This window comes from Phasianus colchicus, chromosome 1 (genome assembly GCF_987193195.1).
Source record: "Phasianus colchicus chromosome 1, bPhaCol1.hap1.1, whole genome shotgun sequence".
In the NCBI taxonomy this organism is placed as follows: domain Eukaryota; kingdom Metazoa; phylum Chordata; class Aves; order Galliformes; family Phasianidae; genus Phasianus; species Phasianus colchicus.
Window position 1 is genome coordinate 177,926,827 of NC_143436.1, and position 23,766 is coordinate 177,950,592.

Here is a 23,766-nt window from a genome sequence, read left to right on the forward strand (position 1 = left end):
CCCTCAGTCATTTTCCGGAGTTGGAAAGAGAACGTTCATCAGAAGACTTCAGGTAAATACATTCCAACGTATTTGTATTCTGGGTAGCAGAGTGGGAACAAACTGTATAAACACACTGCTTTCAAATTTGAAACTGAAAGAAGCCCAATGGAACGATGTGTTTGAATGTAGGCTCCTGTTCAAAAAGCATTTAGGGCTGGTGGGTGGTGCTGCAGCTCTTTTCACAGGGAGAAGGTGATAGAGACAGGAGGGTGAAGGATAGGCAGTGGCTGCCCTGGAATGGATGCCTAATAATAGGAGCTAATGCAGTGCTCCTTTATAACTGCCAACAACAAAGTAACAAGCTAAGAGTAACTTTTATTTCAGTCTTCAGAGATAAGTATACTGCTTATCCTCTGCTTCACTCAGCTCAAAGTTGACAAGAAGCAAAGGAATTTCTTAATTGAAATGTTTTACTTAGTAAGCTGGGAAAGTGCTAGATGTGTTAGTATCATAGATGGAGTGAAAACCTAGAAGGAAATCATTCACAGGAGGTGTCAATGTAGCATATTCAGGTTAACAGGCAATGGGAAAGAGCCAGAGAGTGCTGATGTGGCTTTGAATGTTTGATATGGGTAAGAAGTGACTTCCCACTATAGAAACAGGTAGACACCGAGTGCCATTAGGAAACTACTTCCTTATGAGCTAAATTAAGCTTTTCTATTGCTTCTAATTTTTGTGAGTATTTCCAGGAAGGAGTTGATATGAGAGGCTGCTACTTCTGCTGAGATGGAATTTCTGTAGATCCTTCTCTCTCTTTGTGTTGCTTCCTTCATTAACTTTTTTTTTCTTTTTTTCTTTTTTGTTCTCATATGCTTCCTTTAGTCAGCTCTGCAGATACTTATTTGAATTGCATAGGCTCAGAGTCCTTCAGAAGTCAACTTAGAGCAGAATTCACTGACTTAAGAGAGGAAACTTAAAATCAATGTATTTTAAGAACGCTTAGAAGCTGTTTCTGCTACACCTGTTCTGGGAGGTGTACTGACACTTGAATGTTGAAATACACTTCCAAGCATACCTCTTTAGGCTTCTTTAGGTGTGGTGAAGAGAGTGTTAATTATTTTCAGCATTTTGTGTATTAGTCATATGATCTTTTCACAATACTTGCCAGGGCATTAGGATTTTATTTTAGTTCTTTCTCTCCAACAAAATGGATGAAGTAATAAAAAGAGATGAACTGATAAGAATGGCAATATTGTGCCTGTTATATTTGTCTTGTCTTGCTCTGCAGCCAGCTACCTCCTCCTACCAGTGAATCATGTGAATTTGATGACCCACGACTGCTGCAAAACATTGAAAATGACCATGTAAGTCTACTTCATGAATGTCACGTCTCTTAAATGCCTTATTTTCTAGACCAGTCTGAAACTGAATGCTAAACAAATCTGCTTCTGTGATCAAGTTTGCTGTACAGGTTTGTCATAAAACAGATGAAAGCACAGAAAGATATAGGAAACAAATTGGTTTCCTCCTACCTCTTCCTGTTAAAATACCTTTTATTTTTTTATTTTTAGCAATAATTCAGGGCATTACAAGGTGGTTGTGTTGAGACCTGCTTAAAATGCTGCAAATGATGGAGATTCTGTAAAGGACATAGCAGATTAGGACTTAACTGCAAGCCTAATCCTACAGTGACTGACTACCCCCTAAAGCGATGGGTAGTTTTTGTGTCACTGGTTATGTCCCAAGGGGATGTACTCCTTAGGACTGCCATTCTCTTCTTATTTAGAAATTTTGTAGCTATAAAAAAAAGAAGAAATCACTTGCAAAATGTAGAGAGAAAATTAAAAAGCATGACCCTTCTATTCTGCAGAAGCTGTGGCACAGTATGGGATGTGGATATTGGCAAGCACAAACTGAAACAAGAAACTTGGTTAGCAGACTGTTCTTCTTACTGTATAATTTCTGTAACTTGGCTGGCTAAGTTTAGTATGAACATCTAAAATAAATTTACAACATGCTGTTTTTCTGCTGCAGAGCTTTGCTTTTTGCTTTGCTTTACCGTATTAACAACTTGAAATGCATCATAATGCAAATATCTGAAGGATTATTTAATTACCGTGCATTGCATTAAATTCTTCAAGGTGAAGGAGCCTGAAGACAGCTCCTGTTATCCCTCTCTGGATAATGTACTGGCTTCCTGTGTGGCTTTGGCAGTCAACTGCATTAGAAAGACCTACTGCCAGGATGAGGGTTACCTCCTGTTCCTATATTCTGTTTATCATAGAATCATAAAATCATAGAATGGTTTAGGTTGGAAGGGACCTTAAAGATCATCTAGTTTCCTTCCCAGCTTTCCTGTAGTCCCCCTTCAAGTACTGGAAGGCCGCTGTAAGGTCCTTCTGGAGCCTTCTCTTCTCCAGGCTAGGGGAGGTGCTCCAGCCCTCTGATCACTTTAGTGTCCCTCCTATGGACCTGCTCCAACAGCTCCATGTCCTTCTTGTGTTTGGGGGCCCCAGAACTGGATACAGTACTCCAGGTGGGGTCTCATGAGAGCAGAATAGAGGGGCAGAATCAGCTCCCTTGACCTGCTGATCACACTTCTCTTGATGCAACTCGGGATACAGTTGGCCTTCTGGGCTGTGAACACACATTGCCAGCTAGCGTTGAGTCTTTCATTGACACCCCCAAATCCTTTTCCTCAGAGCTGCTCTCAAGCCATTCTCCACCCAACCTGCATCTGTGCTTGGGATTGCCCCGACCCAGGAGCAGGCCCTTGCACTTGGCCTTTTTGAACTTGATGAGGTTGGCATGGGCCCACCTCTCAAGCCTGTCCAGGTCCCTCTGGATGACGTCCCACATTATTAATGTGCAGTTACAGTTATGATTTATGGTAGTGGCTGGCTCCGAAGTGGTAGTTGCTGCAGTAAAGGCTACTGGTTTAGGTGCAGACTATAGGTAATATGTGCTTAGGCTCTTACTATCTGTTGCTCTTAGGGGTCTCTAGATATGATTTTATGTTTCAGTATGCTAAGCAGAAGAGATGTACATTAGGTGGATTGAGAATTTCTCATCTACCCTTGAGGGGGCTCCTTAACCTTAGGATATCTCTTTTTATCTTCTCAGGATAGAGGTGCTTCTTTGTGGGATAGATGGAATATCCACTGCTGACAAATAGGTTTAGATAGTATCCTTAGGTGTCACTGTAAAGACAGCTCAGATGGAGACTTTGATCATCACGTTCAGCTCTTATGTACTCAAGCTGTCTTTTTAGCAGGCAACTTGAGTGCAGGTAAGTACCGTTATTGCACTGTTAGAGTGAACTCACTGTATTAACTCAGCTATCAGGCAAGCAGTGGGGAAATTTCTGCCTGATGTTACTTCAGATGGGCCTTATGTAGACCACAGATGCTTTTTGAAACCTGACTGTACTGCAGGAATGGCTACTGCACATGGAGAAGTGATGATTTAGCATAAGACTTAAAGAATGGGTGCAACAGTTTGCTTGCGCTCTTCTAAAATCTAGGTTATTCTCTCAAACTGCATCTATGAGATGAGGACTGGATTACAGGGTGAAAAGTTGCCTGTTTTTAACCCTTAGCTTTCGGCCTGTTCAGGTGTATAAATTGTCTTTGTTTATGTGGATCACTTCTGTATCTTAATTTTCATAGCTTGTTGATGCATGCAGATGTTTTTCATGTATGTATGACAGTCTCTACTCATTTAGAGAACTGAGGTGATGAAATGGGACTTACAGCACTCCTAGCATTGTGGGGTCAGATGCTGCTGTACTCAGCAAGGCAGTGAATTCCCTTTAATCATTTCCTTTTTGCAGCTGGAGCTATCAGCGTGTTATCTTCTACCAACACCCAATAACAGCACTCTGCTTTGGTTGTGAAGATTGTAATGCTTTTTTTTTTTTAATCCACTCACATGCATTACTTTTAGAGCTGTCTCAACACCAAGTAATTTTCTTTCCAAAATGAAAATTAAAAAAAATATAATATGCAGGTGGCTCCAAAAGTAATGCTTCCTGTTTATTTCCATGGAAACTACAATAGGTAAAGCACAGTAACAGTATTTGACAGAACAAATTCTCAGCTACAAAGCACTGTTTTTCAACATAATCACACCTTTAGCCAATGTGTGCAGATCATCTGATTAAGACACTTCATTTTCTGGTGTGACAGCTGTGTATGGCTTGTCTGGAACATGGCTTGTCTTTCAGGTTGCTGTCACCACTGCTGAAATGCACCAGCCACTGCCTCACTGTGCTCACACACACAGTTTGGTCTCCATAAGTGTTCAGCAAGTGTTGATGAATGTCAATGAGTGCAACTTTTTCCACATGTAGAAATTCATTGTTTCATATGCACTTCCATGTCAGAATTAGTCAGTTGACAAGAAACACTTGTTATTCTTCTGCTTTTTTGCGTGCTGCATATGGCACTTGGACATTTTTCTTTTATTCAAGTACAGTCATTCAATCATTGGTCATTTTTCAGTGGTTTCGACAAGAAAAACTTGTATTTAATTCACTTGGTATTCCAGTGCCCCTTAATGTGTTTCTGAGTAAGTTCCTGAAACACTCACTCCAGCCTTACCAGCTTCCCTGTTCTTGAGGTGACCAGCATGACTGGATTCTCAGCTATTCTCCACATAGTTTAATGGGCAAAACAGTAGGAATTCTTATATCTTTTTGAGATAGTGAGTTATAATTCTCTCTGGTAATGAAATGGGTAAGTATTTTACTAGCTGTCATTGACAGGATGGGCTGCATTTTTTTCAAAGTGGTAAGGTCAAGTTGTTAAATTGTGTTTTAGTGTTCTTTTGATCACTTTTGGACAAGTTGCTCAGAAATCTATCAGTCTAGCTTATCTGGAAACAATAGAGGCACTGATCTGATACTGCTGGAAGTGAATGAAGAAGTTACATTTAACTTTACATGTAATCTCCTTGTAACTTCAGGCTATGAGTATCTAGTAAAATAATGCAGTTTCTTCAGAGTAGCTGACTCCTAACTGCACGTGTGACATGCAGACACGTAGCTTGTTCCAAAAGACCAAGTTTCAGTTCAGTGGTTATTTCCCCTGAGTAACAGAGAACATGTATACAAAGGGATGAGAAGTTCTAATAACAATTTAACGAGTTAAATTGTGTTTTTGCAGTAGAAACTTCCAATGTCAAGGTATAGACCCTTACTGAACTTATAACTTCTTACAGAATGGCTGCTGCAAGAAAGATGCTGAGCAACAGAATAGAGCAGAAGCTAGGACACCCTGATCAGGGTAGGAAATTAATCGAGAGGGTTTGAGCAACACCCACCGTGATCAAAGATGAACAATGTGAGCTTTTGCAAAGGAATACGCAAGGGAAAGACTGCTAAATACATGTAAATATATAATTGAATTTATGCTTGCTAGGACAACATAATAGGTATCATAAATCAGGAATTGGGGCTTAGTAACCTTTAGATATTTTCTGATATGGGTTTGTTCTTAAATATGGCTTTCGTAAGTAGTAAGGGAAGGAAAAATACAGAGCAGGATAAGGAATGCCTGGCACAGGATGAAACAGCTATAATAGCTTCAAGAAATATTGCCCTTCTGTATCCATAGAAACGTACAAAATGATCTTAAAAACAATAGGTTGATGATAGACCTCATATGGAAAAATGGATTAACAAATGCGTTGCATAGATTGCAAGCCTGGAGTATCTAGTCAATAGGAAACAAGCAAGTAAAAACCTGTGATGGGAGAAAAAGGTGTAATGTGAAGTGTTTCACTGATCAAATGTGTGATTTCTCCCTTGCCATAAAGGGGTGTGCACCCTCCCTTGCAGTAACCAATAAAAACTTTGCTGCTTCACTGAGATCTTTGCCTGATTGGAAATTATTGAAGCTGGGCATTTCTCGTATTATCCAGAGAGATGCAATAGCTTTGACCCAGAGCTGTTGGCATCCAGAGAGAGGAGTGGGGGAAAGAGGAACCTGGAATGAGAGCTTTGTTCCTGCTGCAGATTTAGGAGGAAGGAAAAAATGGAATTGGGAGAAAATAGAGCTGAGTGTAAAATAAAACTTACGAGGAATGCCTCACAGAGACCATCAGTAAGAATCTGAGTACCAAAATGTCTGAGATTTGCTTTAAATAGAGGAAAACAAGTAATTAAGCAGGACCATTTAACCTGTGGTACTTCCTTCTGCTGGGATTAAATGTTATGTGATGCAGAGAATATATTACCACAAAAGCCATTAGTGAGACTGAGCTGTTCACAGCTTTCAAGTAGACATTCAAACATTCTGTCCTGATTCATGCCAGTGCAATAAATATTATATCATTGTTGGAACAATATAGAAAGGAAACAAATGACAGCTGTGTGGAAGAGCTGACCTGATAAACTAAGCTGAGCTTCTGTCTGGTGACCAGCTGCTGTAGGTTTGGAAAATTGCCATGGAGTCCGTTGTGAGATGTGAAAATACCAACACAGCAGCAAATTACCCTGCTGGATTGTAAGCAGAAATATATATGGAGGAATGATTAAAATCAGTGATGTTAGCCGAGACAGGCTTTTTCTAGCTGATAGAACAGATAGTATTGAAGCATGCATAGAGACTAGGTGATACAGTTGTGAGAAGGACATTGAAGGTCTGCAGCTAAAGTGAGTCTGGCAGGCTGTGCATTTTTGAGAGGTAGAGGTGTCTTTCATGATTTTCACTGGAAGTAATGGAGCAGCAGTAACCTCTTGAACAGTACTTTCCTGTGAACTTATCATTTCTCACACTACTTTTTGGTTATGTGCAGTCTGTTCATTTTCTTGAACCACGGCCTCCGTTCTCTGCATGTTGAATGCAACAGTGGCTATTTTAGTGGCATGTGACCATGCAGCTCAGAAATCTCTATGCAAAGATAAAGGATGTGTGAAATACTGATGTAGCATGTGGTAGATGGAGAAGTACGAAGATGTCTGAGAGCCAGCTGTGAATGCTGCTGCTCTAACTAAGAGAAGGTGCATTTTAAATTTCCTTTTCTGGTGGAGGCATCTTTAATGTTTCTGATTAGTGGTTAAAGGATGTTGCTTAATAAATGTGGTGTATTTCACATTTTAGTACTGCGTTTCTGAGAAAAATACATAGAATACAAGTTTCACACATAAGAGAATATTTGGTGGCATGTAGCTTTCACTTGAAAAGTGCTCATTTGAATGTAGCCTTTGAGTTCTGTTGTGAAACATTTACTATATGCTGGGAAAATAGACAGCGTAGAAGCACCTTCTAACTGACTGGTTAAAAAAAAAAAAACTTTGGATTCTGTTTTACTGGATGATTTTACAAGATTTCAGTAGATAAAAATCAGGCTTTGTTTCATAAGGTTGGTATTTTTCTCCTTCTGATTTTCCTTGTAATATTACAGTAGTATTTCTTTTGACCTGATGTGCTGATAGACATGAGGAAGAACTTCTTCTCTCAGAGTGGTCAGGCACTGGAATGGCTGCCAAGGGAGGTGGTGGAGTTGCCATCCGTTGCAGTGTTTAAGAGGTGTCTGGATGAGGAGCTGTGAGATATGGTTTAGTAGCTCGTGGTAGCGGTGGTAATGTGAAGACGGTTGGACTAGATGATCTTATAGGTCGTTTCCAACCTTGTGATTCTATGATTTTATGTAATACATTTGGTTTCATAGTTGCTCTGATAGAAAGTATAAAATAAGCTATCCTAATGAGAATTTTGGAAACAAGATGTTCTTTTTCCATATTCCAAAGCTCATGAAAGTTTGCAAGCTGAACCATAAAGGATGACTTCAGTGATTTTCTGCTAAAATGACTCCGTCACTGTATAAATGGCTGCTGTGATGTAAGGTTTCAATGCAGCAACTGTGGGCAGTATGGTCAGAGCATGATGAAGTGAGAATGTTTCAGCCAAGTGTCCTAGTAAAAGTGTGAACTGCATATGATGTTAATATGCCTGGTTTTGATCTGGGCAGTTGAGTACTATTCCTGACTGCTATGAGACTGAAAACACGGGGCAAGAGGAGAGAGGTAAAAAGAAGGTAAGAACAGGATAGGGGGCTCTGCTTCCAATCACTATAGCAATAATTGCCAGAATTTGCTGATGAGTGGTATGTGTTACGACATCTTCAGCGTCGTGGATGTACCTGGTGACTGTGCAGTCTGAATGATGTTGTGTCATGATGCTGAAGTTGTAGAGACAGTTGGTGAAATTTCTGCTTGGCTGGATGAGTGTTCCCATGTAACAACACATGATGGCTACTTTTGCTTGTTTATCAGCAGCCATCCACTCTGTATTTCTTCACTCAGAGTGCAGTTGCAATGAGTTGAATTCTGGTGTGGTTACTTTCAATCTGTTGAAAGTTCTCATGGAAGCTATCAAAGCAGTAGATCTTGTTTCTTAATTATCAGTATATAGTTAACACCTTTGGCCTGTGAGAAGTTTGGGGTGCTACATATCATATCGTAGAATAAACCTTGGTTGAAAAGGACCACAATAATCATCTAGTTTCAATCCCCCTGCCACGGTCACCAACCAGCAGACCAGGCTGTCCAGAGCCAAATCCAGCCTGGCCTTGAATGCCTGCAGGGATGGGGCATCCACAACCTCCTTGGGCAACCTGTTCCAGTGCGTCATCACCCTCTGTGTGAAAAACTTCCTCCTGATATCTAACCTAAACCTCCCCTATCTTAGTTTAAAACCATTCCCCCTTGACCTATACTGTTTACCCTCATAACCAGTTGTATCTCCTCCTGTTTATATGCTGCCTTCAAATACTGGAAGGCCACAATGAGGTCTCCCCAGAGCCTTCTCTTCTCCAAGCTAAACAAGCCTGGTTCCCTCAACCTTTCCTCACAGGAGAGGTGCTCCAGCCCTCTGATCATCTTAGTGCCCTCCTCTGGACCCGCTCCAAGAGCTCCACGTCCTTCCTGTACTGGGGGCCCCAGGCCTGGACGCAGTGCTGCAGATGGGGCCTCACAAGAGCCAAGTAGAGAGGGACAATCACCTCCCTCTCCCTGCTGGCCACCCCTTTTTTAATGCAGCCCAGAACACAGTTGGCCTTCCGGGCTGCAAGCGCACACTGCTGGCTCATGTCCAGCTTCTCGTCCACCAGGACCCCCAAGGCCTTCTCTGCAGGGCTGCTCTCAAGGAGTTCTTCCCCCAGTCTGTATCAGTACCTGGGATTGCCCCGACCCAAATGCAGCACCCTGGCCTTATTGAACCTCATTAGGTTCTCATGGGCCCACTTCTCCAGCCTGTCCAGGTCCCTCTGGATGGCTTCCCTTCCTTCCAATGTATCGACTGCACCGCTCAGCTTGGTGTTGTCTGCAAACTTGCTGAGGGTGAATTAGTTTTTAATTACAGAATTAGTGCTTCTGTATTAGGGGGTTTGGAGGGCTTTTGGGCTCTATGTAACTTAAGTGAAACATTTCTCTTTAACAACTCTTTAGCAGTTGATTAACACTGGCCTTTGACTCCATTGTATTGATGTTCTGGAGCCACAACTACTAAGTACTAAGACAACTACTGCAGTCAGGGAATTGATTTATTTTATTTTTCAAGTTTTTTTTTGGTCTGTGATCTAAGAGATCATCCTCTCAAGTTGGGGGACAGCTGCCTCTGTGTGTAATACTAAAACTGCCTCTCCTGGTGTCTTGTATAGCCAACAGCTGTACACATACAGGAGTTCCTCACTCTGCTGGCTGTGTGTCACACTGTAGTTCCTGAGAGACAAGGAAATAAAATTATCTACCAGGCCTCCTCTCCAGGTTGGTTGCTGCTTTCTTCTTTTTTTTGGAGCGGGGGGAGGTGGAGTGGGAGGGAGGAAAGGATAGGATGTAAGGAGTGGATGCATGGGGATGAAAAGAAGATCCAGAAACTTCTGAAAAGATCATTAATTTTAAAAGCAAGATGGTCTTATGTGATACTAGCAGTAGATCTGGCATCCTCTGTCATTAGTGCATGCTGCTTTTAATGCCTTCTATAAAACTGCTGTTAAGTCCCATTATGTTTTTGACAGGCTGAGCTTATCATCCCTTCTGCTCTTAAAAGGCCTCTCATTCTTGTCTCTTTGCAGGGTTGAAAAGCAAAGCTAAATTTTCCAGTGATTTCACTGTGTAGGGGGAAGTGGAAGTACTGATTTGTTTCTGCATGTAAAGTTATTTGGTGTATTTGGCACAAGTGCAATTTATTTTTCTTTATCCAGTAGATGCTGAAATAGGACCCAGTGTGATACAGAGCAGAGCCTTGGCTGTATTTGGATATGCTCTTCACCCATTTTGTCCTTTCAGGAAGCACAGTAATACTGGAAGAGCTATGTAGGGCCAGTATTCAGAATAGCAGGACCCTGTTCCCCATCACAGAATGGCAGAGTGGCTTAATTTGGGAGGAACTTCAAAGCCCATCCAATTCAAACCCGTTAGATGAATGTTGTAAGAATATAGGGTAACTCAGCTTTGATCTTGTTTTCTGAACAGGTATTTCCCCTTTATCATGTAGAAGGTGACTCCTCCACAATAGGGCTTAATGCTTCAGTAATTGCAGAGTGTTTTATACAGATGGAGTATGAAGCTTGTCTAGCTGATCTCACATGGCCTTTCAAGGAGTAAAATGTGAATATTCTTGTGAATGTGCAGAGCTACTCTAGCAGTTGTGCAGACACAGAAGCTTGAATAAATGGGAAGGGGGGCTTCTGTTTTGGCATCATGCCTTGCTTTCCTTTCCTTTGTACTTTCCTTTCTTTGCATATCACATCAGATTTAATCTTTTATTTTATTGGCAGATGAAGGGGCTTTAGTGAAAGGAGCAAAAAAGCTTGGTTATGTCTTCACAGGAAGGACTCCACATTCAGTTATCATTGATGCGGTAGGTAGACCATGTGCCAAGCTCATGTAGATCATGTGTGTTTCCTGTTTGGTTCTTCTTACTTATAAGGCCTTTAGTAAGCTAGGTACAAAAGGCTTTTGTTGGTTGTGAAGAACTGTCTTAGTCTATTTTATATGCAAAGTCCTCTGTTCTTCTCTGTGGAATGGGCAGTAGGGAGTTGGAAGCTCCTGTGAAATTATGGCAGCTGTGTCTGAAGAACATTCCACTTAACCTGGGAAGCACGAAGTAACACACATGTGTAAGGAAGTCATAGAATTAAGGTTGAGAAAGACCACTAAAATCACTACCGTGCCCACTAAACCATGTCCCTTACTGCTACATCTCCTCTTTTCTTGAAAGGCTTGTCTAGCACATTTCATTCTGCTGTATTTGGTAGTTACTCTATTTCTAAATGTTGAATTGCTTGTATTAAAACATTTCTTTTTCTTCCAAGTTAGATCATCTTCTAAAGAAATTTTATGTACCTTGCAACCTCTGCAAGGGGCGTGTACCTAACAGATAATATTTGACATAGCAGTCTCAAACTCATAGAGCCACATTTTGACTCTTAAATTGCAGTTTGTGCTGAAATGGCTCCAGGCATGTACAGGTGCAGCTGAGATAACAACTTTCTGTGGAATATCTAGTAGGTGCTTACTAAGAATAATGGATATACTTTTTTCTTCTCTGTGGATTCACTTTCAAATTTTTGGTACAACTCCAAGACAGGCACTTAAAACATCTGACAGTCTGGAACTTGTTTCAAACTTTTTATTTTGCAGGAAACTAATGCTTAGATTAAGGAGAAGAGCTTAGGACAAGACATGTATTCTAGAGGTGTCTATGCTCTTATCCTCTCTGCAGAAAGCAGAGGATGCTTATAACTCGAACAGTAAGATTTTATTTATTTATTTATTTTGAAGTTGTATAAAAATAGTGCCATATAACATATAATTGAAGTGCCATGATCTTCGTTAAACAAGGCTCTACATCACTTATACCAGGAGAGGGAGCTATTATCTCAGCTTATTTACACCAGGATGTATAAGCAAAAATGTTTCAACTAGCTTGTTATGTTAACGCATAGGAATATCATGTGATTTGGACTTAAAATAGTAAATATCTTTGTTTTTGTAGCTTGGAAAAGAAAAAACCTTTGAAATTCTTAATGTTCTGGAATTTTCCAGGTAAGTTTTCTGTAATATATTTTTTTACTCAGGGTAGTGAAAAACATTTTTAATAAATATGTATCTTGGATAGGTAGATATATAGCTAATGCAGTAAAAAAAACCCTGAACCTCCTTAGCTTTTTCCTGCTCCTCCATTCCCATTTTTCCAATAATGATCTAAAAGAGTTACTTAAAAATGGTGTCTGGTGGCAGCTGTTACAATGTGAGGTTGGAGATCTCTCTGCTACCCAGGCTCTCTTTTTACTGTGAAGTTGATGCTCTGAGAGTGTTGCTCCATGCCTCACTTACATCCTGATGTATCCTTTGTCTACTTCAAGAACATGATTTCAGATTGAGTGTTTACAGAAGTTTTGCAAATTGCCTGTGTTCTACTTTCATAGGTAAAGTTGCCTACTGGAGACTTTTTGGTGCTCATTGTAAGAAGCATCTTAGCTGTGAACAACTAGCTATGATTGCTTTTGATTTTTTTTTCCCACCTTTTCCCATTCTGAATGTAGCTACTTAGGCTACATATGGAAATATCTAAAAGGTGCTAGAAGAGTCCTTCAGGGTTTCTGACAAGTTGACTGCCCTCCACAGCCAGGAGTATCTGTAGCCCTCATGCAGTGCTTTTAGAAAATGCTGTCCTAGCCCTTCCCTGTGTGTATCAACTTTCCCACATGACCAAGTGAGGGAATCCCTATAATTACATTTTAGAAGCGCATGGAAGTTTCCCAGGGCCATTAGTTTGCTGCATAAATTCTTAGCATAGTTAATTTGCTTCCAAACTTGCTTCAGAAAGCACAAAAAGATGGTTTTGTCTGATGAGACATAGTAAGAGCTTGCTATTGTGTAAATGTTTCCCAAGCTCACAAAAAGGGGTTAGATCTGCCAGAGTAACTTTTAAAGAGAAGGATTTGAGACTTCATGTTCTGCTCTGTTTCTACATAGTTGTAAGAAAGGAAGGAGGACACACCTCTGCTCCTTGTTTCCATCTGCTTCTGAGTCCTCTTTTGGCCAAGGACAAGAATTACATGAAGTCACAGGCAGCTTTGGGTTTGAAAGACCATTAAAGATCATCTAGTCCACTCTCCCTGCCATGGGCAGAGACATCTTTAGCTAGGTCAGGTTGCTTAAAGATCCATCCAACCTGGCTTCCAATGATGCATCCAAGTACAGATAACTTCTGAATACGAAACTACAGTTTCTTCAGAGTTCTCTTGAGAGCAGTTTATTTGTTTGCCTCTCACCCTTACAAACTGCATTTTTATTTCCAGTGTGTATTAGAAAGGAGAGGTGGATAAGTGAAATGTCAAAATGTATGTATTTGAAATAATTAAGTTTAAAAAATCCCTTACCTTAACTCTTAAACCTTAGACTCTTAGACAGTTTACTTTAAAAATATACATATACAAGACTTGGCTGTCTTGATCTGCAGCTCTCAGAGAGTAAGGAGGCTAAAACCTGATCTGAAGTGTGACTACTTTCTGTAATATTTTTGCATGTTCTTCATTCTTTTGTGTTAAAAATTTAAATAACAGCCCCTATGTCAGTAGGTATTTGTTTCAATATGTTAGGAGTAATACACTTTCAGCCTTAATATTTCCATTTCTAGCCAGAATCCCCAAAACTATTGCCTTTGAGATATAATAAAAAAGATGAGAGTAAATGGCTCCTCTTTGTTCAGGAGAATTGTTATGCCATCTTGCTTTTTTCCAAGTTCTTGCTCAAATTTGGCTGCAAGTATAGGTGTTTTGATCAAGTGCTTGCTCATGGGAACCATGGGGCTGAAGCTGGAAACGTGCAATTTAATATTTCTTCTTGCTTTCTGGGACTGTGAGGTCTTAAGTTACTACTCTTCCATCTCACATGATCCTTGATGCACTAAGCACAACTGAGAATTCACTGGCTAGAACAGGGCTTCTGCTTCATCAATATAAATAATGAAAACAAATGTTTTTCTTTCAATAGTAACAGGAAGAGAATGTCTGTGATTGTTCGAACTCCAGCAGGACAACTACGTCTGTACTGCAAAGGAGCTGTGAGTAATTATACCACTTCAATGGAGAGCTAATACTACCAGTTATTGTTTCAACAGCTGTGACTGATGCTGGCACTTCATGTCTCATACATAATACCAGTTGGCTTTTTGTTTAGGACCAAGTGATTTAGGAGGTCTGTAATTCCTTCTTTGACTTCTTTTGCAGGCAAGTTGTTAGGCTATTTACTATCCAAGTGGAATCCTGAAACTTACAGGAACAGTAAGTTTCAGCTCAACTTAAGCAAAGGCTGGATTTCACCCAGCCATACAACAGGAATTCAGGAGCTAGACAAAATGCTGCTGTCTAAAGCTGTAATACTAACTTTTGCTTTCAAGTGGCTGGCTCTCGATCTGGCTCTCTCACATCTCTGCACCTGCTGTTATTTGTCATCATAACTTGCACTTGATTACTTCTGTCTTCACTGATGGGTGATAACTTAACAAAATACAAAGGCTGTAAAAACAGCATTGTCTGCAGCCATAGTGTTCTGATTTCAATGGAAAATCATGGAGGTGACTTTTTGCAACAGGGAAAACTATTTCTAATTTCTGGTAAGGATCTGGTTTACTTGACATGTAGGCTTGGGTGCTCTGCTTCAGTTTAACTCCTGTGATATGGTAAAGATGATGCTAGCTTCAAGCTGAAGTGGTGGGAATGAATTAAGCCTGCTTTTGCTATGCGATACTTTAAAGTTGTGTGCATAGTAACTCCTCACTGATTTGCACCTGTCTGTGTTCAATCACTGCTATTACTGTGCCTCTGTTAACAGTTTCTTGTAGATTGGCAGTGAAAAGGATGGAAAACAGGAGTAAGAAACTTCTTGCTGTCTTTGATATGAGCAGGATCAGATGTCTGATGTGCTAATTACTACAACCCTTTTGCTCCAATATGGTGTTTCATTTTGTTTGTTCTGCTGCATCCACTGCTCATCTAATGTTTCTATTCTGCACAAAATGTGCCAGGTTCTGATGGAAACATCCTATCCTGTTTTATATGACTCTATTCAGTGATGGATGTAGGCCTACATGCTTAGTTTGCTTTAGAGTATGTATTTAAAGACATTTAGAGTTTGCATATTTTACTTAACATAGCAATTCAATCTAGTAATCACATGATAAAACCCAGAGACGAGACAGATGATGATGATGCATTTTGATTACTTCTGTTATTCATGTACATAAGTATTTCAATTGCCTTTTGATTTAGTGTTGAAGAAGGAGCTGTGGGAGAAAGGTTTTTCTACCTTGTTTTTAAACATCAATGGAAATCTTTTCTAGAAAGGATTCCAAGAAGACTACAATGAGTACTAAATAAGACAACGTACTTACATACTCTGAAAACGAGTACATTTGCTTAATTCAGACAGGAGTGTTCTATAATGGTTAAGAGGGGATTACATGATGGAAAAGTCCCTATTATTTAAAGTGGGTAGAGGCAGAGTGTACTTCTGTGCCTGTGTGCTAGTGTAGTGGGTGCATTATGATCTCTGCTACTGGGCACAGCTCAGATGATTATTCAAACCAGTGTCTCTGAAACCTGAATGCATTACATTAAATTTATTAGTCTTGGGTTCTGATGTTAGCAAGTCCAGTCAGGTAATTTCACTTGATCTGGTACATACACACATACAAACTTCGTATGTACACTTACTCCATTGTAATGAATTTGCTTTTAATAGGATAATGTAATTTTTGAGAGGCTTTCGAAAGATTCCCAGTATATGGAGCAAACACTGTGCCATCTTGAATACTTCGCCACAGAAGGTAAGAGAAGCAGCATGTCAAAAGAATTCAATTTATTAGATTATTTCTTGCATTACCTGAGCTTTCTTGTGCCAAAGAAGATGGCTGTATATTCAAAATTGGTATGTAGCAGCAGATTAGTAACTTTTAAGATAACTATACCTAAGGAAATTTGTGCCCTACTTCTGCTTCTGTGCAATTTCAGTACAGAAATGGAATGTGGAAGAAGTTGGAGCTCTGTATCTGTGATTAAATGAAGGGATATTAATTATATTTTACAATTTAATTGGAGTAACTGGTATTTTTACCACTGTAAAAAGTCGGATGACAAAGTCTCTGGCTTTATGGAGCAAACTTAATATCATGAATATACTGAGATGCCTGGAGGACACAAGATGATCTGAGATGGACTCAAGACCTTTGACTGATGTGACACCTCTGTTCACAGGGAAGTGCTTGGCTTTGTACCCTTTTCTGCAGTAGGATAAAATATTGGCATTAACTCTAGATTACAATACTGAAAATTAGAGAGAAGCTTGTACCCATTAGGCCCTCTTGATTTGCACCAGCAGTACTAACCTGTATGAGCCAGACACTTGTTTAGTATGTGGGGAAAAAAATGCATTAGAAAATGTACAGAAAACCAGAGTTCACCAATTTGCAGTAAGAACTGTTGGCTCCAGTGAGAGGATTAGAATTTAGTGCTCGTTAGACCATTTTGCAGATAGTCACTGCATACACTAAAATTGCACTGTATTCTGTTCTGTAGGTCTGAGGACTTTGTGCATCGCTTATGCCGATCTGTCAGAAAACTCTTACAGAGAGTGGCTGAATGTCTATAATGAAGCCAGTATACTTTTGAAAGACAGAACTCAGAAGTTGGAAGAATGCTATGAGATCATTGAGAAGGTAAGGCATTTTTTTGAGGGTTGAATGCAGATTGCTTTTGCATGCAGTTTGGGCTTTATACAGTATAACAAATAGTTATTTTCAGTTTCAGAAGAATGGAATTGTATTCTTAATTGAAAACCTGTGTAAAGTTTATCTAACTTGATAGCAGAACTGATGCAGTCAGCATGTTGCATCAAGTTCCCACTTGCTAATATGTGAAGAGAAGCTGCTTCTTTTTTGTAGTCAGTCAGAGCTGAGGTTTTCTGAAGGATGCTTCAGACACTACAGGCATTACCATGTGCTCAGTGTGGCCTGTAGCTCAAAAACTGCTCCTTTCATGTGAATTGTTGAACTAACAATTCTGAAAGTTTAAAGCAGGTATGAGAGAAAGTTTTAACTAATGGCACTTCTGCTGAAATGTTAAGATGTCAACACTAGGGGCCAGTGTTTGATATTTACTGGTCTTTTATCTGCTTTCTGAAATGCAGATAGTTCACCTACACTTGTTCATGCTATTTCCCTCTTGGTCTGCTTTTACTGATTTTTGTTTAGTGGTTTATTTTAAACATTTGTTATTAACTCTATTAATATTGCTATATTAACAGTGCAGTTCAAATTCCAGAGGCTTTTTCGTTGGTTATTTAATTTATTTGGGCAGAATAGGGGAGAAGACTGAGACTAGGATGGGAGCCAGCTTTAATGGAGTAAGAGAAATGTTCCAGCAACTCATGAAGTCGTAGCTGAAGATTAGGTTGTCTTTTTCAAAATGTCTGATGTGTTATTAATCCTGGACATTCTGTGATTCTGTAGACTTGATGATCTTTAAGGTCTTTTCCAACCTGAGCAATTCTACTCTGCTCTCATGAGGTCCCATCTGGAATACCGCGTCCAGGTGTGGAGCCCCCAGTACAAGGACAGAGAGCTGTTGGAGAGGGGCCAGAGGAGGGCCACAAAGATGATCAGGGGACTGAAGCTATGAAGACAGGCTGAGGGAGCTGGGCTTGTTCAGCCTGGAGAAAAGAAGGCTGTGGGGTGACCTCATTGCAGCCTTTCAGTACCTAAAGGGAGCCTACAGAGGGGAGGGGAATCAAATCTTTGAAAGGGTAGATAACTGCAGGACGAGGGGAAATGGTTTTAAGTTGAGGGAGGGAAGATTTAGTTTGGACATCAGGGAGAAATTCTTTACAGAGAGAGTGGTGAGGTACTGGAACAGGCTGCCCAGAGAGGCTGTGGATGCCCCGTCCCTGGAGGTGTTCAAGGCCAGATTGGATGGGGCCCTGGGCAGCCTGGTCTAGTATTAAATGGGGAGGTTGGTGGCCCTGCATGTGACAGGGGGGTTGGAGGTTCATGATCTTTGAGGTCCCTTCCAACCTGGGCCATTCTGTGATTCTGTCACTTTCTTTTGGTTGGTCAGTAACAGTGTTGTTATCTAAGCATTGATTTTGAAGGTTTATGTAGCTTTTTGCCTTCCTGTACTTTGCTTTCATATTTTACTGATTTCAAAAGTGAAAAATTGTCGTGGGTTTTTGATTTGGAGTTTTGAACTTTGTAGTGTCATGTTGAAAGGGAAAAAAATGACTTTCATTCCTTTCATGTTAGTTTACTTTCTGGTCAGGGAGTGAGCACGGAATTGCACTGGAAACTTAGATTTTTCTCAGAGTTTGTGTTTCCCTGGTAAATTCTCTAGTATAAGGAATTTTATTTTTTTTCTAGATAATAAGCTGAGATTTAGTATAAAGTAACTGTTGTAACATGCCAACTTTGCATTTAAAGGGTTTAAATAAGAGTGGTACTTGAAGTCTGACTGAGGTCCCTGGATCGTAGTACAGGTGTGTGTGTGGGGACAAACTTCAGCTGTCTTTTTGGATATCTATGAATTGGCTGAGAGGGCTTCAACAGATGCAATAGTACCTCCTTGCTCAGGCAGCTTGGCCATTCCCAGCGCTGTGCTTTAATGTGTAATCATTTAACAGGTAGATTTGGGAACATGAGACAAGTTGCAGTTACATACTTGCTCTGTCTTTGTTATGTTCAAATGTTGCTTGTATTAATAGGGTGAATGTTTTACTAAAACTCAAAAGGGTTTCAAAGAAAACGGCTTATAGGAGTTCATACTACTGCCTTCACCTATAACAAAACAAAAATTTTGTTGTCAAGGCTTACATTAATTAATGTCTGGTTACATGCCTGTACGGATAGCGGCTTCCCCTTCCGTTATTTATACGTGCATAGATAAATACAAGCAAGAACTGCTGTAATGTTCTCTTCATCTGTTTTTGCTAATTTAAAAAAAATAGTCCTTGCAAACATGAGAGGTTGTTACACACTCTGCTCAGTTTCTGAAATGGGGCATATAACTAAACTCAATTTATACCCATTTCTTTTAAATTGAACATTTTTGCATGTCTAAGCAATCATTAAAAATACTTCTATGTTAAAATTGGGTAACTGGTTTATGCCTTTTGACAAGGTGTATTTCTTCGGTATTTCTGTCAGCTGACTTTTTTTCCTGTAATGTTGCCAAATCTCTTCAAGCAATCGCTCTACAATTGCCTATGAATATGGCTTATTCTGTAGTATTAAGTGGTTGTATGAGACATTCTTTTCTGGCACACATCTGTATTAGACTACAGATACTTGGACTGATTAATGTCCATACCACTGCTATTACATCGATGTAGTGATTATATCCATAAATAGTTGGAATAATTTGTGCTTTGATTGTATCCATTCTGTGTGCATATTTTACAGGAGGGAAGTTAGTTTCAATGATGTGATGGCAGGTGACTTTTGTTTTGTGAGCTTAAGAAACATAATCTGTGGCCACTCATCATGTTGCTACAGTGATTACTGAATATTCTAGTGTATATGTTCATCCACAGGATAGCTCTGGAGTTGTGTAACTTCAATTAACTGCTCTTGAAGCTCTGCCAACTTTCTGATCATAAACACTGGGTTCCATTCTGTACATCCTGAAATGTGATTTGTGTGCTGGGGAAGTAGAAGAGGCACACCAAAAACCTACTGCAGTATGTATTGCTTGTCAAAAAGCTGTATTATCAATGAGGCACAAGTTTTTAATTCCCTGTTGTAAGAGTATTCCAAACAGAGATTTATCCTAAGAAACCAATCCCTCAAATTCTTTCTTTCAGGATTTACTGCTTCTTGGAGCCACAGCCATTGAAGACCGCCTGCAAGCAGGTGTTCCTGAAACAATAGCCACACTAATGAAGGCAGAAATTAAGATATGGATTCTGACAGGGGACAAACAGGAAACAGCTCTCAACATAGGTATTTTTTGATTACGTAACATTTGTATGAGGTGTAGCAGGTGTTACATAGAAGATGTGATGTGTGGGTTTTTAAAACAAAAACAGGCTGATTTGTACTTATAGATTGGCTCCTTGGTAGCTAATAGGCTTGTGGAAGCCTTTAATTTGGAGAATTTGGAATCTTGGAATGAAAGTTTTGCACTGGATGTCAGGCTATGTGGAGCTGCTGGAGAGGGTCCAGAGGAGAGCCACAAAGATGATCAGAGGGCTGGAGCACCTCCCCTATGAAGACAAGCTGAGGAAGCTGGGCTCGTTCAGCCTGGAGAAGAGAAGGCTGTGTGAAGACCTCTTTGCAGCCTTCCAGTATTTAAAAGGGGATCATAAAGAGGAGTGGAATCAACTTTCTACTCAGGTAGATAGTGATAGGACAAGGGGGAATGGTTTTAAGCACAAGGGGGGAGGGTTTAGATTGCATGTCAAGGGAAGCTGTTTACAGAGCAATGAGGTGCTGGAACAGCCTATCCAGAGAGGTTGTAGATGCCCTGTCCCTGGAGGTGTTCAAGCCCAGGTTGGATGGGGCCCTGGGCAACCTGGTCTAGTACCAGATCTGGAGGTTGGTGACTCTGCCCATGGCAGCAGGGTTGGAACATGATAATCCTTGAGATCCCTTCCAGCCCAAGGCATTCTATGATACGCAGCTTCTTTTAATGCACAAAAGACTTAGCTTTTGACTAACTGCAATTTTTGTATGAAGAAAGAAGGTATTTCTATTTACTGATGGAAAGTAGAGGGCTCAGTCAGTCTATAATGTCTTAGTTTTACTGTGCATTATATCTCAATTTATTTCACAGTTAGTCATTCTTAGGGACTGCCTTCACTTGATTGACAGTGCAATTAGGGATATAATGGGAAAAAAAATGGGTACAACTTACTTATTGCAAGTTTTGTTTGTGAAAGTAGGTGGATACTTGACTAACTAACTACTCATGCTGTCACTTCGGTGCATCTTCTAGTCAACAGTATAATCAACAAATATACAGATGTTATAATTATGATTTAAACAAGAGAGTTTGGCTTGTTTATTATACTAAAAAGGTTATTATACTAAAAAGAGAATAGATAGAGTGCTTACTCTTGTCCCAGGCTTGCTGTAAAACTCCAAAGGAAGGATCTCTAGGAAGAGATCCTTCCCCACTGGTAGTCAGCTCTTAAATGGGTCTAGGAGAGGTGGAGCCTTCACCTGTACTCCCAGGGCTGACTTGTTGCTCGCCTCAGGTGATCAATCAGAGGTTCAGGGTGTGATTCAGCAGTTCCCATACATCAAGTATATCATGATCTTGGTATTCTTGATAGAAAACTGTTACTATTGAATATGTGGATAGTTTAATATGGATTGTTCGTCAAGGCATAAGATGGGTATTCTTATGTCTCAAACTTGCTAATGTATTCCAACCTTGCTGATTCTACGATCCTAACTTATGGAATGCTGTTTGTAATTTAAGACCCAATCCACGTGTACAGTTACATTTCAGGTACTGTATGCAATCCTGGGAGTAGAAGTATTTTCAGTTCCTCACAGTGTGTGGCAATGATGCTTACAGTCTCTTGCTTGCTTTATGGGTATGCTTATGTACTTAGGTTATCTTCAATCTTGGTAGCCACCCCAAGGAGATGAAATACTTTATTCTGCCAGTTTGCTCTTGATTCTTTCATCTTCAGAGTTTGCTTTTTCGACTGTTGTATTTTAATCACATTATTGACTTCTTTATTAGAGTAATGCTTCACCTTGCTGTGGGGTGATTGCATGCCTTCCACTCAGTTGTATGCCAGTTTTGCAGAATGAGTGTGTTTATGGTGGGTTTTAATACTGATCAGACATTACAACTTAGTATAGGAAATAGGAGTTCTGGTTTCAGAAATGTCTTCAGGCATGACATACAGTCTGCTTTCTGTTTTTAGCTGCTGAAGCTGTCATTAGCCAGTCTCTGCAAAGAGCTGTAGAAAGCTTGGCAGTGGTCTTCTGGCATCATAATTCTCTTAAAACAATCTGCAGAATTGGAATCTCCTTTGCCTTTCAGTGACTCTGAAATCTGTGACAGACTTGTGCTTAGCACCATCCTGGTAGGCTCCCAGGAAATCTGAACTGATGCATTCTAGCCAATAACTTGTGCTAAACTAGTTGCACATATGAAAGGCCCTAACATCTTTTTCAGTAGCCATAAGCTGGGAGTCACCCACAGTGTCTCTACATGCCTCCATTTCACTTACCTTGACTCTGTATCTTCACAATATAGGGAGTGTGCAACCTGAAAGTCATGAAGCCACATCTATGTGTACAGCTGCTTTCTGTTTTCCTTACCTTCCTCAGGCCTCTCCTGGAATACTTCTGTCATTTTTCAGTTGGAGAAATTGAAGCAATGCCAGTGAGCTTGTCTGTGTCCCACAGCGAAGCCAGAGCAGGGCATACGTGCCCTCTGTAAACACGGAGGATAAGTGTTCTTGCCTCAGATGTATTCTGTATGCCTGCAGTGTGAGTGTGCCTGTGGGCTATGATCTTGAACTCTAGTTCAAGCAGTCTTTCTCCCAGGATACTTGAAGGGAAACAAGTCCCAGAAGCACTTGATTCATCTGCTCCATGGGCTTTTAGTCAGACTTTTAAGTTTAAGACCCAGACAGCAATTCACAAGTGTCGATTGACATTTTATATCTGGCTTTGAGCCAGCAGTTGATCAAGTCAAAAGCATTGACAAAAATATGCCCTGATCTCAGAGAGCCTGTTTTTGTTTGTCTTGTTATTTCTGCCAGAAATAACTATTATAAAACTTCCTATATAAAATAGGACTACAAAATTCCCGTGTAACTTTATGATTTCCAGATTTTGTTTTATATTAATGCTAGACTTTAACATCTTCATAGTCCTGAACTTGTGCGTTATGCATAGATCTCCTGTAAAACATTAGACATAACTTACACCCTCCTATTCTAAGCTTGATCTCACTCCTGTTTAATGTGATGACAATGCACGAAATGGTCTTTTCTGACTCTGTGACTTCCAAGTCAGAGCAAGTTAGCATTTTCCAGAGTTTTTTCTCTAGCTAAAGTTGTCAAGTGGCATCTTGCTAGATTTGAAAAACTTAAAATGAAGCAATGAGCAGCAGATTAGAAACTACAGCTTGCTGTTGCAGCTGTTATTCCAATCAAATGCTCCTAGAAAAAGCATTTGAATTAGTTATACTGAATTTGTAACAGCCTGCTGCGTGAGGTTATTGCTGTTCTCTGGGGAAAGAATAACCCTGGCATGGAGGGAAATGATTAAGTTTGTAATATCCTCCTTTTCTCCACAGTAAAAATAAGGAAGTAGTTCTTCAGCCTGGGACTAACTCTCAAAAATGGCAAACTCTGAACTGACTTCTCTTCCCACATCAGTGTTTTGTCTGTACCTGTTGTGGCTTCCTTTCTCAATTCTGTGCTACTCCCTAAAAGACATTTTCACTGCCGTAGGCTGTCTGCAAAGCTTTTGTGTTGCAGGTTGCATTTCGCTGGCATATATTTCATCTCTTTCCCGATGGTTTCCATGCCATTCTCTATCTTCTGTAAAGCAGACAGTAAACCTTAGCTTATTAATACATATTAAGATGATAATGTTTTCTGTAAGGCTGCATCTGATACTCATATTCTACACAGCTGTGAAAATGGAATAGAAACAGAACTTCTTCAGGTAACCATATGTAGTGTCTGAAGGTGACTGTATGATGCAATTATGCCTTTTACAAAGAAAGAGGAGGGATTTTCTTGACAGAAGT

The 23,766-nt window shown here is 40.1% G+C and overlaps 1 protein-coding gene across 6 annotated transcripts in view; it reads left to right on the top strand.

The window, feature by feature from the left end:
* ATP8A2 (ATPase phospholipid transporting 8A2) overlaps window positions 1-23,766 on the top strand; it is a 318,618-nt gene that overhangs the window by 65,032 nt on the left and 229,820 nt on the right. For all 6 annotated transcript variants that reach the window (XM_090133805.1, XM_090133804.1, XM_031615871.2 and 3 more), the window contains 9 exons: window positions 8-52; window positions 1,271-1,346; window positions 9,646-9,751; window positions 10,765-10,847; window positions 11,985-12,034; window positions 13,988-14,057; window positions 15,737-15,821; window positions 16,570-16,709; window positions 19,844-19,982. In XM_090133805.1, the coding sequence (XP_089989931.1) occupies window positions 8-52; window positions 1,271-1,346; window positions 9,646-9,751; window positions 10,765-10,847; window positions 11,985-12,034; window positions 13,988-14,057; window positions 15,737-15,821; window positions 16,570-16,709; window positions 19,844-19,982 (794 nt within the window). The remainder of the gene's footprint in view (window positions 1-7; window positions 53-1,270; window positions 1,347-9,645; window positions 9,752-10,764; window positions 10,848-11,984; window positions 12,035-13,987; window positions 14,058-15,736; window positions 15,822-16,569; window positions 16,710-19,843; window positions 19,983-23,766) is intronic.